We start from the raw sequence: 20,802 nt of genomic DNA, 5'->3' as shown, positions 1-20,802 counted from the left end.
CCCCCACATCTTATTCTTATGTCAATTGTCAGTACCTAAAGTCTAAAGTTTTCCATTCCCCACCCCTCTCCCCATCCCCCCAGATTGAACGCTGTCTGACCTTGATCAAGGGTAACCCAGGCGCGGCTCGTCAGTTCTTCGTCCACCTACCCCAGCATCTGCCAGTGCAAGAATGTGCCAAGTACATCACTTTATTGTGCCGCTACGCCCTGGAGACTGTCCGACAACAGCAACAACAGACTGATGACAGTGTGGCTGATAGAAGCGACAATAGTGACAGCAGCAGGGATGCCAGTCGACTGTCAGATGACAAGAACGAAACACCGTCTGGATCAAAGAGGGCGAGAAGAAAGTCGTCATCGCGGGCTGGTGGCAAGGAAGGGCAGAGTGGAAGGGAGTCGGGAACAGCAGGACAGGTAAGTAGTTTCTCACAAGGGTGTTAACAATGCTTTGAGACACACGTGTACACCACTCTCACACGCACATACACAAACACACACACATACACCGCTCGCATACATAGACACACACATACACACACAGAGAGACAAACATACACTCATACGAGTGCACATACACAATACATACGCCCACACACTCACACTCACATCACATCCACACACTCGAACACGCAAAAGCTCGCACACTCACACACACACTATTGAGGGGCGGAGTAGGAAGAAGTCCAGCCCAACAAGACAGGTGAAAATTATCTCATACAAGTATCAATAACACTGAACTCTCACAAACGTACCCACAAATACGCACACACCCCACACACATCTACTGTCCGTATTTCTCCTCTTTCTTTTCTTTGTATGTCACTCTCTAATAACACCCTTAATGTTTGGTATTTTTATGACCTAATTGTGTCAATACGGGTGTAAAAATACCTACATTAAAAAAATTTTTAACGCTCTCTGAGCAGTAATATTCAGACATTCTTTTCTTTCTTCCCCCTCAGTCAAGTGTGGCCAACGCAGACATGCAACACAGCAGTGGCAGTGATGGTGCTGGTAACGGAGAGGACCAAAGTGACGGTGCGGTGATGCTGAGGGGTGTGGTGGAGGCGATGTATCTGATGTACACTGGTATAGCCGAGAAACTGGATGCTGGTCAAGAGGCTGGTCTGAAGGATGGACTGACGAAGAAACTATGTATAACTGTCAGAGAGTTGATGGCCAGTTCTCAGGTTAGTGTGTGTATGTGTGTGTCTGCGTGTGTGTTTGAAGGAAGAACTGGCGAAGGAACTGCATAAGTGTCACAGAGTTGATGGATTCTTCTCACCTTAGTAAGTGTTTGTCTGTCTTGTCTGTGTATGTGTGTTTGTCTGTCAATCTTAAGGATGGACTGGCGAAGAAACTCCATATAACTGTCAGAGACTTGATGGTTTCTTCTCTGGTTAGTGTGTGTGTGTGTGTCACAAGATTGTCATTGAATGATATCAATAGGTAAATAGATGAAATTCCTTCCCTCACTCTCACATTTTCTCTCTGTCTGTCTGTCTGTCTGTCTCTCTCTCTCTCTCTATCTCTCTCTCTCTCTCTCTCTCTCTCTCTCTCTCTCTCTCTCTCGTCTTTCTTCTCTCTCCCCCCGCACAAATCCCCTGTCTCTCTATCTACACTTCCTCATGTTCACAGGATCCAAACCTGGACACAGCCCTGGTTGCACTAGCGGGCCACCTACCATCCCGGTCACTTCCACTGGTCAGCCAGAACCTGGTGAAGAGACTAAAAAACTCTGGGAGCGGTGCGGATCGTCAGAGGCTGGACTCTGCGGTGATGGTCAAGTCTCTGGTGTTGTGGGGTCAAGCCGGGTCAGTTCTGGACATGGTCAGAGAATCTTTCTGTCAGCTCATTGAAGGAGGGGAGAACAGGGAGTCGAGCTCCAACAAGGAGAAGAAAGGTGCTGAGATAGAAGAAAGTAAAAAGAAAAAGAAAGCAAAGAAGGTGGTAGGGTTTGCGGTGGAGAAGGAAGCAACCATTGAGCCCAAGGTCGCAATGACGTGGCTGGTGGAAATGTTGACCCAAGCAGAGTGTCAACCTATACTGGTGAGGCGTCACATGGAGGATTTGAACTCTGTCCTCAAAGCAATGAGGCCGATATTGGAGAAACTGACAGCACTTTTGTGTGATGATGATAGGAGGGTGGGGAACTCTGCTGTAGAGGAGAGTTTGATGGTCCAAGTGTTTACCACATACCTTCGACTGCTGGCTTTTGTTGGTGTCAACGGACACTTATTTGAGGGAGGTAAAGGTCGTGATATGGATGCGGTTGCGAAGGCCATTAAAGAAGATGTTTGCAAGTCGCTGGACGAAGTTCTGTCCTGGACAGGTGAGGTGTTGTTGGAGAAACTAAGAAATTCTTCGAAAGATACATTGTTGCATCAGTGTGAGGTGGTTGGACAGCTGATAGCGGTGGTGTTGAAGATGTCGCGGTGTTTGCTGATGGTTGATGCGTACAACCAGGGCTTGTTTGATCGCCTGGTGGACGTCTGCACATCTCTGACAGCCCTGGACTTCCCCTGCCTGCCCACTGATGTGATGCACGGGGTTTTGGCTTGTCTGTACCAGATGAGTCAAGTGCGCAACTCTTCTCAACGGAAAACGAATATGGCAAATGTGGAGGGAGATGACGGGAGCAACAGCAACAACGATGACGCCACTGGCAACAACAGAAACAATAACAACAAACTAATATCCGTGGTTAATTCTTGTCTATGTCGGATCCTGGACTCTCTCCACACAGCTTCTGCAGATAGGGAGGAGGAGGAGAAAGAGATGGAAGATGAGGAAGATCGATCAGGTGAGGGGGAGGGAGGAACTAAGAGAAGTAGAACCAGCACTAGCACCACAAGCCCTCCTCATCCTCATCCCCTCCTCGTGGAGTCTGCTGTGTTTGCGGAAATTTTCCAAGAGTTGACATGCAGCGGCAGAGATGTGGAACAAGTGGAAAAACTTCATGCAGCCATGCTCCGATGTATAATACGGGATCTGCTCGTTGCTAGTGAGGAGGACAGACTGGGGGGAGGCCAGGAAAGCAGCCAGCCTCCTACTCCACTCCCACCACCCCCACCACTGTCGGCGACACTCCTGGCTGCTGTCAAGAAACGATCATCCAATAAAAGGTGAGAGAGAGTTACCGTACTGTTGTAGAGCATTCCCGCAAAAACAGTTACCCAATGTTGTTTTCCCAAGCCTTTTTTTTTTTTTGTAGAACGTTTGTTAACGAACCCGCTGTTTTTCCACCATGTTCTAGAACATTCCTTCATTAACCTGGTGTTTTTTCACCATGTTCCAGAAGATCCCTTAATGAATCTAGTTTTGTTTTTCCTCCATGTTCTGGGACATTCTGTAATAAACGGATGTATTTCCATCATGCTCCAGAATATTCCTTAATTAACCCAATTTCGTTTTTCCACCACATTCAGAATACCATTGAGTTACAATCAGAATATTGAGTACGTTTCTAGCTTCACCACCTATATTATTATGCATGTGACTGAGTCTGTTTGTGCAAGCATACTATTATATTATTATGGTTCTGTGCACAGATGTGTGTGGAAGAGAGGATGTGTGAGGGAAGAGGGTGTGTGTATACGGGTGTGCACAAGTGCGTGCATGTGCATGTTTGTGTGTATGTGGGTGTGTGTGTATGTGTGTACGTGGTGAAACACCAATGTGCCGGGATCTGGACAAGAAAGATGTATCTTATCTTATCTTATTCCTTAATTAACCTGGTGTTGTTGGTTTTTTTCACCTTGATCTAGAACATTCTTTAAATAACCCAGTTCTCTTTTTCCACCCTATTCTTGAACATTTAATTTGATGGGGGGTGGGGGGGTGTTCCAGCTCTAGAACATTCCATAATTATCACAGAATAAATTAATCTGGCATTCCTTTACCGTATCAGTACGTCGTGTTTTACTCTCGTGTCTATACGACATGGAGAACTCTGTGACACCACTTTCCAAAGAGGAAATTTACTCTTTAATCCAATCCGTACGCTTTGCATAGCAGTCTGTCGAAATGATTTTTTGAGAAATACTGAAAGTTTCAAAGAGATCTTCGCTCTAGAGGTATTCTAAAATGTGAAGAATACAACCCCGGGGGGTACACAGTGACCCCAGGGCTACGGATAGGATTAATTAACCTGGTGTTGTTTTTCCACCCTTTTTCTAGAACGTTCCTGGAAGAGGTAGAGAGAAGACTGACCAGTGAGACTGAGAGGTGTGACATTCACTCTCTGCACGCCATGACGTTCCTCGTCTGTACCTTCAAGTCTTGTGAGTTGGGGATGGGTGGTGTGTGTGTGTGTCTGTTTGTGTGTACGTTTGTCTGCTGGCCGTCACATTCCTCATCTCTACCTTCAAGTCTTGGGAGTTGGTGATAGATGGTGTCTGTGTGTATGTTTGTCTGCCGGCCGTCACATTCCAGTTTCCTCATTTGCACCTTCTAGTCTTGTGAGTACTTTTTTTATGTGTGTCTGGTCTGTTTGTGTGTATGTGGAGGTGGGTGGGCGATGTTTGTGTATGTTTGTCTGCATGCTGTCATGTTGCTTGTCTCTACCTTCAAGTCTTGTGAGTTCTCCAGAGAAATCGGACATTGGTGGAGAAAGGGTGGTGTGTTTGTGTCTGTCTGTGAGTTCTCCAGCACAGGCTAATATAGTGCATAATATAATCCCCTCTAAACAGCAAGCTCTATATACTTTACAATCTATACTATAACCCCAGCAGACCTTAGAACACTCTGAAATATTCTCGGCTTTCTGAAAAGCATACAGTGTAACTTCAGCTGATTAAGCATCTAAACTTAGATGACAAACTTGACAAGATCTTTCGCTGTGTTTAGCTGGGTACCCATTCCCACTTTTGAAATGTGGAAAATTTGTGTCAAGTGCCTTTCCCAAGGACACAAATGTCTGGCGCCTAACGGGGTTCAAACCCACACTGGCAAACCAAGCAAATAAAGGCCGTCATAAACACAATATATCTACATTTTCAAAAAGTAGAATGTAAAGAGGAAATAGCGCCCGCTTGTGAAGGGGGTTGCATTGTTTGGCAAGACAACCCCCCCCACCCCCACCCCCTGGATAAACGAACTGAAAAGTAACTCAACTAACAGTTGATTTAATTGGCAGTAGCACCAAATATGAAATGTACAGCCAATTTAATCGACTGTTGACACTTAGAGATCTACTCTTGGTAAATAGCACGCACGCCAATTCAGCTGGCTCACTGTATCACTGGTGTTTTTAGACAGTCATTAGAAAAATTTTGAACCCCATCCAATCCATTTTATCATTTATCAAGCTGTACATTATTTCATGGAGTGTTCATTTCTTCTCAGTTTTGGCACAAATGAAATAGATTAAGGTGGGGGGGGGGGGGGGGGGGGGGGGAGACACCCTGAAAGTCCCGATTCAGCTCAAAACTATGGATTTTTAAGTTGTAGGCATTTTCAGCTTCTTCAGCCTCTCTTACAACTATTTCACCGTATAAGAATCCGCTAAAGCCTTATTTCTTCCTGTATCGGGCATGTTTGTCTCCAACACATCCTTATTAAGTCAATCTTTTATTTTTCTTTATCGTCCGTTTTCATCTATGAATAACTCCACCATTTGTTATCCAATCTTCATGAAATTTCCACAGAATGAAGAAAAGATGTAATACTAAAAATTGATATGATTAATTTTTGATATATGGAGTAGTTTTTTTGTTGGTGGTGTTTTGAGTGTGGATTTTAACGGATTTTTTTCAAACATGAATATTACCTCAGGAAAAAGTTCATTACAAATTTTCTAGTACGTTTAGGAAAAATTAATCACACAGATTTGTAGATCTGTTTGCCAAGATGCATTCAGAAAAAACAATGAAAAATAAGTGGGGTATTAAATTACGTCAAGACATGTCAACAAAATCCAATATGGGCGCCGTATCCATGGAAACAAAAGGTTTTTCTCAAATTTTTTATTTCGGATTTTACGATTCCTTACTATGCTTGTTATATGTGTGAAATTTGGTAACATTTGATCCACTGATAAGAGAGCTAGCCTTCAGCTGCCGCGCCCGCCCCCCCTTAATAAATGGGAGCAGAGTTGGGTACTTTGTCATGTTCAAAAATTGGATGACAAAATTGACTGCATGCAAATATGATAGTTTCTATAGCCTTTCATATACTCAAGTTAATAATTTGGTTGTTAATATTTGTGTTGTTTTTCTTGCCCCCTCCCCCCGCCCCCCCCCCCCCCTCCCTGTGCCAGATGGTGGACAGTTTGTACCCCGGTCATTGGAGCGGTCAATTTGTCAGCTGTTGTCACAGGTCACAGCCAACGGCATGGATGAGGATGTGTTTAGGTAGGAAAACCCGCAGGATCTTTTAGTTTACTTTCAGAAAGAGTTTTACAGTACTTGCAACACAATAAGGTCATGTAAGTCTGTCATCGTGGTTATTCGCGGCCACAAATTCCGCTACTTTCCTCAAACGGCCGCAAATTTTATTTAACTTAAAAGACGAATTTTTCAGAAATATTTTCCTTCTTTTGAGCCGTTCTCGAACTCAAGTTTCACATCATGCCCTTGCAAGTCTGCCAGATTTGTTTCCCTTCGTTCAGAAATCCCCACGGGCCAGTAGCGCCAGGCGACTCGTCCGAGATCGGGCGGCTAGCCACTCCGTAAACTATACATGTGTAAAGATAATGTAGCTTTTTAATACACAATAGTGCTGTGCGATTTTGAAAAAACAAAAAATCATCGAAGCTTCGAAGCGTGAGCTCACTTTTTGTGACATTCGAATACCTCCTTGGAAAGTTTTTTTCTTATATATTATGATAAGCATAAACCCAGATGTAAGTGCCGCTACTCTACATTCGCTAGCTATACACTGCGCCGTCAAATGGTTTTTTCTTATATGTAATAAGCCCAGATCTAACTTCCGCTATTCACAGCGCCGTCGAATGGTTTTTCTTATGAAAGCTAAGCCCATATCTAACTTCCGCAATTCGAAGCACAGTCGAATCATATTTTCTTATATATGTGATAAGCTAAGATCTAACTTTCGGTGTTCACAGCGCTGTCGAATAGTTTTTTCTTATATAACGTAATCCCAGATCTGACTTCCGCAATTCGAAGCCCCGTCGAATCGTATTTTCTTATATTGTGATAGTCCAGATCTGACTTGCACTGTTCAACGCCAGTCACTGAGCGCACGCGTGTGGTTGTAGCAGACAGTGCATCGTGTTGACATCATGTCACCGTTCATAGGGCTTTGAATTTCGAGTAGGGTTAGGGGACCTCATTTCGGCAGCTAACTTCATCAGCGCTTCCACTCTTTCGTATTTTTACGGAAATCCGTACTAGTACTAGTTCCTCCATCATTATCAACTCCCTCTGTAAAAATCTGCTACAGCGTAGGACTACCGAAATTCCGTAGCAAAAGACCCGTACTCACCTTCGTATCATCCTGTATAGTATAAGTTACAGATATTTACGGTAATTCTCTCGGCAATAGTTTGTTACGGTGTAGAAACCTGCCAGACTGCACATTTCCTGCCATTGGCCATTAAGCTGCTATGCCCCATGCATTCATTGCGAGTTGGTCGGCAGTACATTTTTTACCTGCAGATTGATCAAAACCTGGCGAACTTTTTGTGCCACTGTCTTCCTTTCTATCATTCCCTCCTCATTCTGTCTGTCTATCTTCGGATTGTTGCCGCGGCTGGAAAATCTGCGCATTGATCAAGTAAATTGACTTGTGATCTTAGAAAATTACAGTCAGAAAGAAACTTTTTCGTAAATTTATTGTCTAGATCTAGAGAAATTATCAGTGCGAAGATTCTGCGGCACGGGAATGTGATAAGGGCCGCGATGAAAGAAATTTGTGCTTAAACTACTAAAATCAAGAATAATTCAAAGTGGTGTTCCGAGGTTGTGACATGCGACATTCAGACGTGAAAATTGAGGAAAATTAGGGTATACGCTGGGTAACTGTATTGTGAAGGTATATATATATATATATCTATTAATTATTCCCAGGTTTGCCTTCTATCAATGGTGCAATGACAAATTAATTGAATTATAGTAGCAATGGAAGGGGAACCTGCTTGTAAACATTGCCGTCAATGGAAAAATATGTGTGAAGAATTCAAACAAGACAAAATCTTGGTGAAAAAATAAGTAGTATGGGTTATTGGTAACCTCATCAAACAGGCTCCCAAATGCCATTTTCAACCCTCTAAAAGCACTAAATTTCAATTTCTTTGGGGGTTTCGCCCATTGAATCCCCAACGGGACGCTGTCCCAGGACCCTGCTGGGGGCCTATGCGGCCCCCAGACCCCCGGCTGAATTTTCCTTACTTTTCAGCTTCGGCTGGTGGAAGCACTGCTTCATGAAAAAAACATTAGCTGCGCTTCAAGAGTCATGTGCCCTTGCTTGAGCTGTCCATAGAGTGACGAGTGAATATTGAATAGTAAAAGATATTCTCTAAAGGATTGTTTTATAACTCTTGTAGGATCTTCTTATCACTTTGTTTCGTAACCATCAAATAAAGAGTATTTTTGTATATTTAACTTAATGATTTAAGCTATAATGTGCTCCAATTTTTCTACGTTTGAGTTTGAGAAAAATGAGACGGAAATCCATTATCATTTTTTAAAATCACACGACATTCGAATGACTCTGCCATGCTTTGAATACTTGTGAATAGTGCAAAAATCATAAATGTCGAATAGTAAAGTCGAATTGGCATAGCTCTAGTACATAATGCTATTGATAAGTCTACTTTTTTTTTTTTGTTGTCTTGGATGTCTGAGTTATAGATCTATAACCAATAACAAATTTTAAAAATAGAAAATGAGTGTTATTACTGAGTAGACATTTCTATTTCTCCTCAGAGATGTGAAGAGACTGGTGCAGAATATGACAGATTCCTGGGAGAGTCTTGTAGACTGAGATTCTGTGGAAATCTTTAACACCAGTAGTTGCACAGACTATATCATATATGAACTCTGTCTCTGTCTCCCTCACTCACTTTTCTTCTCTGTCTTCCCCCTCCTTTGTCTTTGCACCTGATTTTTTGCCAAAATACCTGATATTGACCCCGAATATTCCTGAAATAGGAAATTTGAAGTAGGCAGCCCTGCATTTTTGTGTTCTTTAATTTCTTTTTCTATGCCAAACTGTGTTTTATATGAAAATAATCATTAAACAATATGATCATTAAATGTGTTGTCCCCTCATGCACATTTCATGAGGACTGAAATGTTGAGGATTTAAAGATATTTTTTGTAGCCGGTTTCACCTTCGCCTTATTCTTTGTTGATGCTGGTTGAAACAGACCAGGTAAAACTTTGGCAAATGTTGCTCTGTTCCGACTATTAATGTGGATTCTACCACTGTATACTGTATGTAGCTTGTAGCAGGCGATGTGGTTCATGTAGGTGCTTCTTTGTACTAGTTTATTTACTTTTTTTTTGGTATTGTTGAACTTAAAAGTACAATTTTTGTACCAATAGTTTCTTTCCCACAAGTGCATGATCTACTGTATCATTCAACATCAAATAAAATGTTTTTTGTAAATAAAGTTCATGATCATCTTCGTCCTCTTTTTTGGTGAAAATTTACACATCTCCATATACACATTCTAATCACGGTTTACTCAGTCAGCAGCACAATTTAGGTGATTTAGGAAGAGAGGGGTGGTCTTAGTAGGGGTCTCCATCTTTGTGCAAGGATGCTGTATTTTTGTGTTTGTGTGTGTGGGTAGTTGGTGAATGACTGCTCTGATGTGGTTTGCTCCTTCTTTCCTATCAATCATCTGTGTGTCCTTATCTCTCCTCTACCTTTTCTTTGTATGTTACTCTCTAGTAACACCTTTAATCTTTAGCACTTATACTAATATGACCTTTATATTGTGTTGCTAGTGCCATAAAAGTTTTACTACAACTAAAAGGGATACTGTATCTCTCTCTGCCCAAGTTGACCCAGACAGACAGGGTTGAAGAAGTCAGTCAGTCAGAGTATGTGTTTGAGAAGAACATCGATACAGCAACCATCATTTAGTGCAGGGGAAAAGCCAGACAGATAGATTGAGAAAACCAGGGAGAATTGAGAAATGAGGACCTACCAGCAGCATCCTCCAACCGCCCTATAGGCTACTACAAGGAGAGGGCTGATTGTTCCAATAAATCCTGAGATTCAAGTTTAGTGTAGGAGAAAACGTTTTTTTTTTCCTAATGTAGGTGTTTTTACACCCCCATCGACACAATTTAGATCGTACAGGAGGCAGACTTAGAGAAGAGGGATAGGCCTACATCATCTCAGCAGAACGACCAAGATACTCAATAAAAACTTCTCTTCACTCGGGAATAGAACTGGGGTCTCCTCAACGCAACAACAAAGCAACTGATCACTGCACCACAGAAATTGGTGAGTAAAGAGAAGCACATCGACAATAATAGTCAGATTGTTGGCGAGTCCTCTGGTGTGGTTTGCTCCTTCTTTCCTATCGTCTTTATCTCTCCTCCTTTATTTTTTTATTTGTTACTCTCTTGTAACACCTCTGATCTTCTGCACTAATAGGCCTATGACCTAATTGTGTTGCAAGTGCCGTAAAAACGCTTACAAAAATTTTAAACACAAAATAACAACAGAGGAAGAAACACAGAAGTTCTATCTGGTATGTGGTGTATAAGTTTGCACCATGGGAATGCTGTAGGAACTTTATTGTAAACTTGGGAAATAATATTAATATTATAATAATAAGATATGATACATGTGCATACAGTAGGTACAATCACTCAAAAAATGAAAGTTTCCTTTTCTCTCCTGAAAAATGTTGCTTTCTGAGAAAAAATACTAGTATATGTATGTACCGGGCTCCTCAAGGAACGAAATAATAAATGCATTGAATAAAGTAAAGTAAATACTAATGCACTTGAATAATTAAAATCAATTACATATTGTCGGCCAGCAGTTCAGAGATGTAATAATAATACTAAGCCCAACAAAGCGAAAATTTTAAATTCCATTTTTTAATCTGTGGTATCGGTTGCATGTGCTCAATAAATATTTTGTCGTAATTCAAATTCTCATTGTTTGAAAAAGAAAGAAAAAAGAAAAAATGCCCAATACAGATACAAATTTTGTTAAAAGTATGAAACTAGTTTTTCTCTCTCGTGAAAATTGTGCAGTCTGCGCTTAGCATATTCGAACAGTTTGCAAACAATATATGAATTAAAACGACTTTATTAAGTACTGGTACACAATATAAACATCATGGATAAAAACTGCAAAACAATTTTTCACTATCACCAACAGATCTCAAGGGGCGTTTTCAAAATCGCCAAGTGACAAAGCGACACAGCAGTAACAGTAACAGGCTTGCCAATAGTCCGAAATTTTCGGGTACTGTCCCAGAATCAGCACTTCGACACTAATAATAAACATCATTAGTATTAGCGCAAATTCCCCCTCAACACCAAGCCTTACGTGCTTTACAACTACCGGTATATTAATCCCAGCAGACCTGAAAGCATTCTGAAACAAACTCAACATCTTGGGAAGCATACAGAGCATCAAAACCAGTTCCACTCCATATAATTTTGTTTTGTTGCCGTGCTTGTAATCGGATGTTATAAAATTTATAACGGTGGGTGTCCAAACTGGAATTTGGAAAAGTTGGCCAGCCTGCAGTAAGAGTAATATCCCTTGAACTTCAGTCCGATGTACCATGTATGTGAACAAGCAGGAAGTCAACAATAAAGCAGAAATCTGTAAACATGACTGGAATTGCAAAATTGTAAATAAACTTTGGATAGTCAATCACAAATAAGAGCACCATCGTAATTCAAACATCAAGAAAAAAAACAAATTAGATTGTATTCCTGGACTAGAAGAAACACCTGTACCATTATACTTTCTTTTTAACAACATTTTTTAATGTAAGTGTTTTTAACGCCCCCATCGACAAAATTTAGATCATTTAGGAGACAGGCCTCCAACCCTACCTACTGTCAGGGCCAACCCAGACTGAGAGGGATACAACATCCCAGCAGAAAGACCCAGATGCTGAAATACTCACTAAAATTTTCTTCCCACTTGGGAATCGAACTCGAGTCTCCTGTATGTAACAGCAAAAGTACCAAACCGCTGCACTCTCCAGGCACTGGCTGTAAAAAGTTTGAGAAGCACTGACATAGACAGACTGAACTGATAACACCCACAAATAATCTGGTCCAGAAAGACAATTTCTCAAAAACATTTTGATTTGTAAAGCTTGTGGCAGTATTAAAATAAACAATTGATACAATTTCTGGTTGTAAAAACATACACATTAAGTAAGCAAAGTCTTCGTCAAAACAATTCTATCTCAACCATTTATTAATCAAAGCTCCTTCATGAAAGCGACTTTCTCAAAACCATTCCATCAACAAAGCAACAATGGAGAGTGGAATTCTGGTAACGATATCAATTTATAAGAAACACAATACTCAAAGTGTTCACCAACAGTGTCCTTTTTTTTTTCTCACTGGCTCCCGGCCACCATTTTCTCCAGTTCTTGGTATCTTTTCACAAGACGGGTATACCCCTACAAAAGAGGAAAATAAAAATAGAATAATATTACAATAATACAGGGCGTTTATATAATAATAATGATAATAATAATAATAACTGTAATAATAATACAGTGGAATCCTGTTATAACGAGAGGGGGGGGACGGGTGTGAAATGTCCGTTATAGTAGGATTCTCATTTTAAGGGATCCAGTAATAAATTCAATGGAAATGGCAAAGTAGGCCTATTCTATTAGTTTGCTGTTCTGTTTATTTATTTTTTTTTTTTATCTCCCCTGACAATGATTTCGTTTCAACATAACCTCTTGGTTTCTTTCTCTAGTGCTAGTGATGTTTACAGCTCGGCGTGGACGATCAGAAAAAAAAAGGCTCTAGGTTAACTCGCCAGCTGTATTGTTCCCCACCCCACCACACCCTGTGGTGCATTCCGTCTGCTTGCGCACGTCACACATTCGCTCCATCCATCACAGCACGGTGACCTCTCCATCCCCGCATCGGAGAAAAGAGAGGCATAGTAGGCCTAGATAATATTAATCTAGACTAGGCTGGCTTATCACGTGATGCGTTCTGCTTGTCTGCACAGGCCAGATCCTCCCTGCTCATTCGCTCCGGCCTTCATTATAGACACACGTGGGCTCTCCCATTCTTTGTTTTGCTAGTTCACAAACAAGTTTCTCAACTGGCGAGGTTTTATACAGTGGAACTCGGATTAAACGAGCTCAGATTCAACGAGGACTCGGATTCAACGAAATGAGATAGATTCCCCTTTTTTTTCTTCTTTAAAATCAATAAAAAATAACCCGGATTCAACGAGCCCTTAAATCAGTGAGCTCGGATTCAACGAGGTCGCTTCCAGGGTGAACAGCCCCCGCAGACGTGGCTTCGCTCATTTTTCTCCCAGAACAAACTTTATCTGTTCCCAGAAACCATCCATTGCTTCTTCATTGTGAACCATTAGGCCTATTCACTTTGCCGATTGCATGCGACCAATCAGCGGCCTTTTTTCATACCAACACATGCGTTGTTGGCATGCGCACGTGTCTACTCTGACGTGTGTCGGGGTCGGATGGGCGGCTTGCACACGTGTGACTGTGTGTGCGTGTCGGGGAGGGGGGGGCTCTAGCGGTCCGGTCGTTGAACGTCGCAGATACAAACGCGTCTCAGTCTTTTTTTCTCCTCGGCAACTGATCATTATTACAATGATAAGCTAGTCTTGACGTAGATCTACGTAATGAATTGTGCGCTTGTCTATGGAATCAAAAGTTGCCGTATGTTTGGCTCTACACAGCAACACAACTTTGTGGTAAACAATCGAGATGACACAGGCGTGTGCATTTGAACGAATCGTTGTTTTTTTTTTACACAGCTCATAATATGCAGGCATTTCAGGCACTACTTGTGACTTCTCTTTATTCATTACTTGCTCTGTGCCTGTAAATATCTACACAAAACCTCGTGTTTTCTATAACGAACACTCGGATTCAACAAGATTTTAGGTCAGGTCCGGCGACCTCGTTGAATCTGAGTTCCACTGTATTATGATTGACCTATACGGTGTGCACAGCAGCAGAAATATTCCACTATAACCGACTCACATGTGTGTCTGATTGCATTATAGCAGTATTTTATTTACAAAGATAAAGAAGAGAAAAAATGGGGTTTTAGAATAGTGTCTTTATAACAGACTTTTCGGTTATTTCAAGACTCGTTATAAGTGGACTCCACTGTAATAATAATTAATGATAATTATTAATAAATAGCATTTATATTATAATACTAATAATACAGTACATGCCGGCTTTAAGCACGGTCATCGGGAGAAAGCTTAAACATGCTTAATGCTGAAGCGTGCCTGAGTGCGAAGTAGACATAATGCAGAGATTTTCAGGTAGAAAATTTTCGCGTGCTATTTCCCTTTGTTTGTAAGTAGGCCTATAGCGGTCCCGCAAAAGTGTGCACTGTTTTTTTACCTTCCATGGTAGTTTTTGTTTGCTTGTTTGTTTTTGTTTTGTTTTGTGGTCGAAAGGGAAAATGGGAAATGAAAATTTAATTTACACGGCCAGTCATGATACAGAACACAAGGCCTACACACTGCCTGTGCGTACCACTGCCCGCTGTGCCACATTCATACCACCGCCTTCATCCCACCTCGCGAGGGTCAAAGGTGAAATCGCAGCCAGCCTCCTTTTCTCGTCTCCCCGACTCTCTTTGTATTTTTTTTTTGGTCTGTGTGTAGCTTTGCCCTAGGCTAGATCTTATGTCTTTGTGCGTGGCTGTGTACATCTCTCTGCCTTCCTCTCCACCCGTGTGAGTGTGTGTCTCCATCACTTGCGTTCTTTTTGTCTCTCTTAACACACCCCACTGCTGCGGTGTAGACTGTGCTCGAACTTCGATGGGTCATCATGAAAGTATTGACCGTCTTGTAAATGAAGCGTGCCTGAAGCCGACGTTTCCGTGCTTAAAGGCGTGTAATTTATATAGCAAAAATTCGGTAAGAGCCGTTTAGCGTGCTTGAGTCCGAAACGTGCTTTATGCCGGCGTGCTTAAAGCCGGCACGGACTGTAATAATAATGCAGATAATTTCTTTAGCACCCACTCCTGCATAATACAGCTCTAGTGCTTTACAAAACCTTTATCGCAACAAAAAACGCAAGTGAATGAATATGTACATCTGCTCTTTAGATAAACGCTAACAACACATAAGCAGACATTCATACTAACACAGCACAATTGCTACCATATTATCACATCACTTTTTGAACATTAAAATGAGAGTACTATGAATTGAAAGATAGAATAATATATGCTCCATTCCATTAGGAAACGAGCTCTGAATTTTTATTATTTATAATATTGGTGTTTTTACGTGTCTCACCCCCTCCATCAACACAATTTAGATCATTTAGTAGGCAGATTCCCATCCTGCCTCAGAACCAACCCGGGCTTAGAGGGATACAACATCCCAGCAGAAAGACAAAGGTGCTTGACAAAAATTTTCTCCCCACTCCAGAATTGAACTCAGGTCTCCTGCGTTCTTTGACAGCCAAGCACCTAAACGTTACACCACAGATGCTGGTAAACAAGATCTGAATGCTGTACAATCATTTAATAATAGACAGAACACAACAGGCATATTTACCATCCAAAAAAACAAAACAAAAATCGCGGAAGTAAAAAAGAATGGCAGTATTCATGATAAATGACAGCGATACAGATATAAGACAAATCAAAAGGAACACAACAAAATGAGTGACACATCACATTTAGACAATAGGAATAGGAGGTGTCAAATTAAAAGTCGGTTCAAGTCGTCCATCCATCTTTCTGTCACTGTCTACTGTCTATCTGTACATCCACACCTCAACACTTCAGTGTGGTGTCGGTGGCCTAATGGTTAGGCTCTCGGACTCGCAACCGTAAGGTCGTGGGTTCGAATCCCGTCAGGGACCCGACGTTGTGTCCTTGGGAAAGGCACTTTACACGAATTTTCCTCACTTCACCCAGGTGGGAATGGGTACCCGGCTATAGACAGTGAAAGATCTTGTCAGTTTGTTTGTGTTTAGGCGCTTAATCAGCTGCTTGCACTGTATGCTTCCCGGGAAGCTGAGAATGTTTCAGAGTGTTCTATGGTCTGCTGGGGTAAAAGCGCATAGAGCCTGCTGTTGAGCGGGGATATGCGCTATACAAATGCTATCTATTATTATTATTATTATCTCTGCCGTCTCCCCCCCCCCCCCCCCACGAGCCACAACTCAGGTATGTGTCTGTCTGGTGTGTGACTGTGTGTCTGTTTGTCCATCCATCCATCTGCCTGTCTGTCTGTCGGTCCATCCCTCCATCTGTCTGTCTGTCTGTCCGTCCATCCCTCCATCTGTTTGTCTGTCTGTCAGTCCATCCCTCCATCTGTCTGTCTGTCTGTCTGTCAGTCCATCCCTCCATCTGTCTGTCTGTCTGTCTGTCCATCCCTCCATCTGTCTGTCTGTCGGTCCATCCCTCCGTCTGTCTGTCTGTCTGTCAGTCCATCCCTCCATCTGTCTGTCTGTCGGTCCATCTCTCCATCTGTCTGTCTATTTGTCCATCCTCACCTCAGAATCTCCCTGCGGTGAAGCCACAAGTTGAGGTGCCTGCATGCCCTCCACCACCGAAGAGAAAGGCACATTAGGACCTAATAATGCTGGAAAATACAAAAACAAAGACAATGTAAGTGGGGGGGGGGTGGGGGGTGGCGAGTGTTCTATATATGGATTGCTCTTTCTTTCATATCAAACACCTGTCGTCCTAATATCTCTTCTCCTTTTCTTTGTATGTTACTCTCTAAGGTGATGTTCAAATATAATCTTAAGCCACGAAGGGGGCTGGGGGGGGGAGGGGGTCTTTGGCTCCTGTAAGAGACACACACACACACACACACACACACACACACACACACACACACAAAACCAGACAGACTTACTATGTTTGGCTCTGGCGGCATTCCCAAGGCAGGCAGAATTAGGCACGTCTTTGATGTACACAGGACTGTTGAATACGTCCGATAAAACCTGAGGAGGAGGAGCGGGGGAAGAGATGGATGAGAGGGAGGGTGTGAGGAGAGGGGCACGGAGGGAAGGGTTAGGGGGTGGGGAGGGAGGAGGGTATAAGGAAGGGTGGGAGGAAGGGTGGGAGGAAGGGTGGGAGGAAGGGACAGAGTGCCAGAGGGAGGGAGGGAGGGCAGGAGAAGGACATTTTACAAGGATTAGCCAGTGCTTAGAGGGTGTCACTGGTAGGTTATATAATATGAGGGGGTTAGGGTGTAACGGATATTTTACACAGGATTAACGGGTTTTTAGAGGATGTCCTTGGTAGGTAATTAAACTACCGGAGGGGTGAGGGTGCAGTTGCCTATCTAAAAAGTTTGACATGCTCACAAAGAGTGAAACAAGAGGGTGGGGGGATGAAATGCTGTCGCAATTTACGTGTCAATAATAATCTATACCACCACAAAATAGTTTGATCTAAATGACACTGCAAAATAAACAATCCACCCACACATACACTGCAATTTTGTTAACGCCATCACCTTTAACTAAATGCCCCCCGCACTGTCGTTACCATAGCCTATTAGGCAGGACTTATACTGCAATACACGTGTCATATTGCAGTTGACTGGTCAGTCAGGCAGGACTTATACAGTAGTCTCCACCTGAACACACGTCATACAAAAATCACACTCCGCTCAAACGCATGCTTTCGGCATCTGATGGGTTTATTACTATATAATGTAGACGTACAAATGCACGGTCACTGCCTCTAAATGCACGCTCCGATCCGCGAAACACGCCGACAGGTAAAGCTTGAAAAAGGAAAATTTTCTCTACAATCTGCACAGCTTGCATAAGACAAGCCTAGAAAGCCGGAAATTTGGTGAGACTGCCCCTCACGTCGAACAAAGAGAGTGATGTACAGCACTTTCACACCCAACTGTCCGCAGACACATAGGTCTAGGACAGATCGGTGAAATTTGGGAGGGTTGGGGGACTGAAATGTTTTTTGATTGGTCACTGGAAATGCATCTTTAAAAGGTTTCTGACTGGGGTTTGGGTGACTGCATGTAATGTTTAGTTAGACCTAGGCCTATGATGTGCAAAAGGTGGGAATGCTAAAAAACACTAGATAGGTCTCTATAGGATTAAAGATTAGTAGAGTAAGCCTAATCAACTGGACTCGAAGAACTTATGTAATGTACTTGTTCAACGAATGACAAGAGAAATGTTTCTCTGAATGTAGAGATCTATGATTCTGATGTCGTCTATGATTTCACAGTTGGGGGTGGTCGCTTGGAAAGCCACGTGGCCGGGCCGTCGTCTCTATGGCTATCACCAACAATTTCCTCTAAGGCTATCTGTTCCCGACATAATTTTATGGTGCATTTCATAACATTGAGTCGGTCTTTCTGCACCCCCCCCCCCCTTTTCCCTTTCTCCGCCCATTCAACGCCTTTGTATTATTAACCGTAGTCGGGGAATCCTTCAGAAAACAGTCACACGTCGTTACATTATCAGCTCAAAGTGACCCCCACCCCAAAGGGAGGTCACTAGAATACCAAGGCAATGAGATGACTGCGTCCCTTCCTCCCTTTGCAAAGGTTCATGTAAACGCACGCTCTGTATAAACACACGCTAAGGAGCCCTCCCGAGCACCGTTCGTTTAGGCGGAGACTACTTTATTTCACTAGACGTGTCATATCACAGTAGACTGGTCAGTCAGGCAGGATTTAAACTACACTAGACGTGTCATATCGCAGTACTCGTGGTCATTCAGGCAGGACTTTCAGTAGACCATCAACTAAATCAGCACTGACGAGTTCTTTACCTGTAAAATGGCCTGGTTCTGAGACGCACCACCAGTAGCAATCACGCGGGTCTTGGGGCCTGAGGGAAATAACAACAGAAGTTGGAACAATACAATATGTAGGCTATACAGAAAAGTGCGCAAGTGTACGGCTTTAACGCTCCTATCAACACTATTAAGAGGCAGCACCTCCAAATTGAACGACCGTCTCTAATAGGACAGAGCCAAATGGGTTGAGAGCCTTGACAACTCCAAAAAGCGAACTGAGTTCAGGATGTCCAGTCTGGGATTCGAACCACGGCTGTCCACTCCACAGTCCAGCATGACACCAATAGAGCTAATGGAGCACCCCAATACATACAACCATATGTGATCATCAACTGAACAGATGTTGGTGGTTGGCCGGTGCTCTGGTGTGGTATGCGCCTTCTTTCTTATCCCACATTTTTATTGCAATTCTTTATTTCTCCTCTTTCTTTCTATGTGTACGTTACTCTCCAGTAACACCTCTTATCTTCCGCACGTATATATAACCTAAATGTTGATACATCTCATACAACCATATGTGATCAACAAGTGGTCAAATGTTGTAACAACGCTCAGAAATATTCCAAACACACAACAATAATAATACAGTCAAACACGTGTAACTCAAATTCGTCTGGGATTGGAAATAGTGTTCGAGATTTCCTTAATTCGTCTTGTTCAGGAAAGCCCCAAACAAAAAAAGTCTTTAAAAAATAGAGAAAATCAAGCAAGGTAAAAAAGGACATTAAAACAACTAACATGGTTAGCTCCCTTGATGAACGTGTTGACGGTGAGAAAGAAAGAAGATGAATGAAAGTGGAAAGCAGAAAATCTCATGTGTGCACAGCCGACTCATACTGAGTCAGACGTCATTCCCTTCCACTCATTTCATTGGCTTACAGAAAGTTACTACTCTTGCCATCCGCACTGTGCGGTTCCAACAGCATTATTGCAGGCATGGAGAGCCAGTCATGCAATGCCGTCAGCATCATTCCCCAACTCCCCCTTCCCTGTCCCCCCTTCCTCCAGCCTCTCGTGGTGACACAAGGACCACCTTTTGGCTGTAACAATAACAAAGAAATACCTACCCGCAGCCAGAGAGGCGGTAAAGCCCAGGTCTTGCTACCCCACAATCTAATTGCCTCTACTCCTCAAGACAACAATTAGAACAGACATGCAGCTATTACCGAATGGTATCATGCAGAAGAGTTAACGCTCAGATGCTACTGGATCGCTAACAACAACAACAAGCTAGGTCTTTAGTTGAGAATGCGAAGTGGATTTTTTCGAGATTCGAGTGTTGCGTGTTCGGGAATTCCATGAAGTCAACACAAAGAAAACGTAGGAACTTAAATGGGACCGAGCATTATGTTCGAGATACCCGAGAATTCGTGATTTTTATGTTCGAGATTCATGGACGTTACTGCAATATAATTGATAATAATAATAATAATAAGCAATGGCTCAATTCTGGAGTATTTTATGATTCAACGTTATCAAAACCTACAATTTCATAAACTGTTCAGCTCAAAATAACTTCTTAACATTAACAGTGACCAAAAGATTGAACCCACCAGAATAATATATAGATAGCGTTATCCCCCTTCCCCCGCCCCAAACCGCCTACCATCACCCTTCCACTCCCGGCATACACACACAGGGGGTGGTGGTGGGAGATGGAGAGAAGACCTCACCCAACTGTAGTCCGACAGCCTCAGCGTAGACCCTGCGTGCCATAAACTGACTCTCTATCACAGCACGCACCTCTACTTCTGGGAGGAAACTTTCTACCTGTATACATAGTATATATGGATAAGGGCAGGAGGATAAAGGAGGGTGTGGGGGTGAGAGGGAAAGGGAATAAGGGAGGGGGG

At 42.6% G+C, this 20,802-nt stretch overlaps 2 protein-coding genes across 2 annotated transcripts in view; one reads left to right on the top strand and one right to left on the bottom strand.

Moving 5' to 3' along the window:
- The window catches only part of LOC101861293 (condensin-2 complex subunit G2), a gene marked incomplete in the record, with an annotated part of 35,191 nt that extends 25,599 nt beyond the window's left edge, over positions 1 to 9,592 (top strand). Inside the window, 6 exon segments of the mRNA XM_013084386.2 lie at positions 84 to 416; positions 965 to 1,192; positions 1,641 to 3,127; positions 4,182 to 4,285; positions 6,262 to 6,355; positions 8,891 to 9,592. Of these exon segments, the coding sequence (XP_012939840.1) occupies positions 84 to 416; positions 965 to 1,192; positions 1,641 to 3,127; positions 4,182 to 4,285; positions 6,262 to 6,355; positions 8,891 to 8,948 (2,304 nt within the window).
- A 1,076-nt stretch (positions 9,593 to 10,668) lies between these two features.
- Positions 10,669 to 20,802, bottom strand: part of LOC101858788 (xylulose kinase) — a 34,722-nt gene continuing 24,588 nt past the window's right edge. The window contains exons 14-18 of the mRNA XM_005101580.3: positions 20,623 to 20,719; positions 18,923 to 18,981; positions 17,025 to 17,112; positions 16,657 to 16,745; positions 10,669 to 12,585 (exon numbers count right to left, since the gene is read on the bottom strand). Coding sequence (XP_005101637.1) covers positions 12,523 to 12,585; positions 16,657 to 16,745; positions 17,025 to 17,112; positions 18,923 to 18,981; positions 20,623 to 20,719 — 396 coding nt within the window. The 3' untranslated portion in view covers positions 10,669 to 12,522. The remainder of the gene's footprint in view (positions 12,586 to 16,656; positions 16,746 to 17,024; positions 17,113 to 18,922; positions 18,982 to 20,622; positions 20,720 to 20,802) is intronic.

Source organism: Aplysia californica, unplaced genomic scaffold, assembly GCF_000002075.1.
Source record: "Aplysia californica isolate F4 #8 unplaced genomic scaffold, AplCal3.0 scaffold00289, whole genome shotgun sequence".
Lineage (NCBI taxonomy): Eukaryota > Metazoa > Mollusca > Gastropoda > Aplysiida > Aplysiidae > Aplysia > Aplysia californica.
Note: the sequence above shows the minus strand (reverse complement) of the source record. Positions and strands in the feature narration are given on the sequence as shown.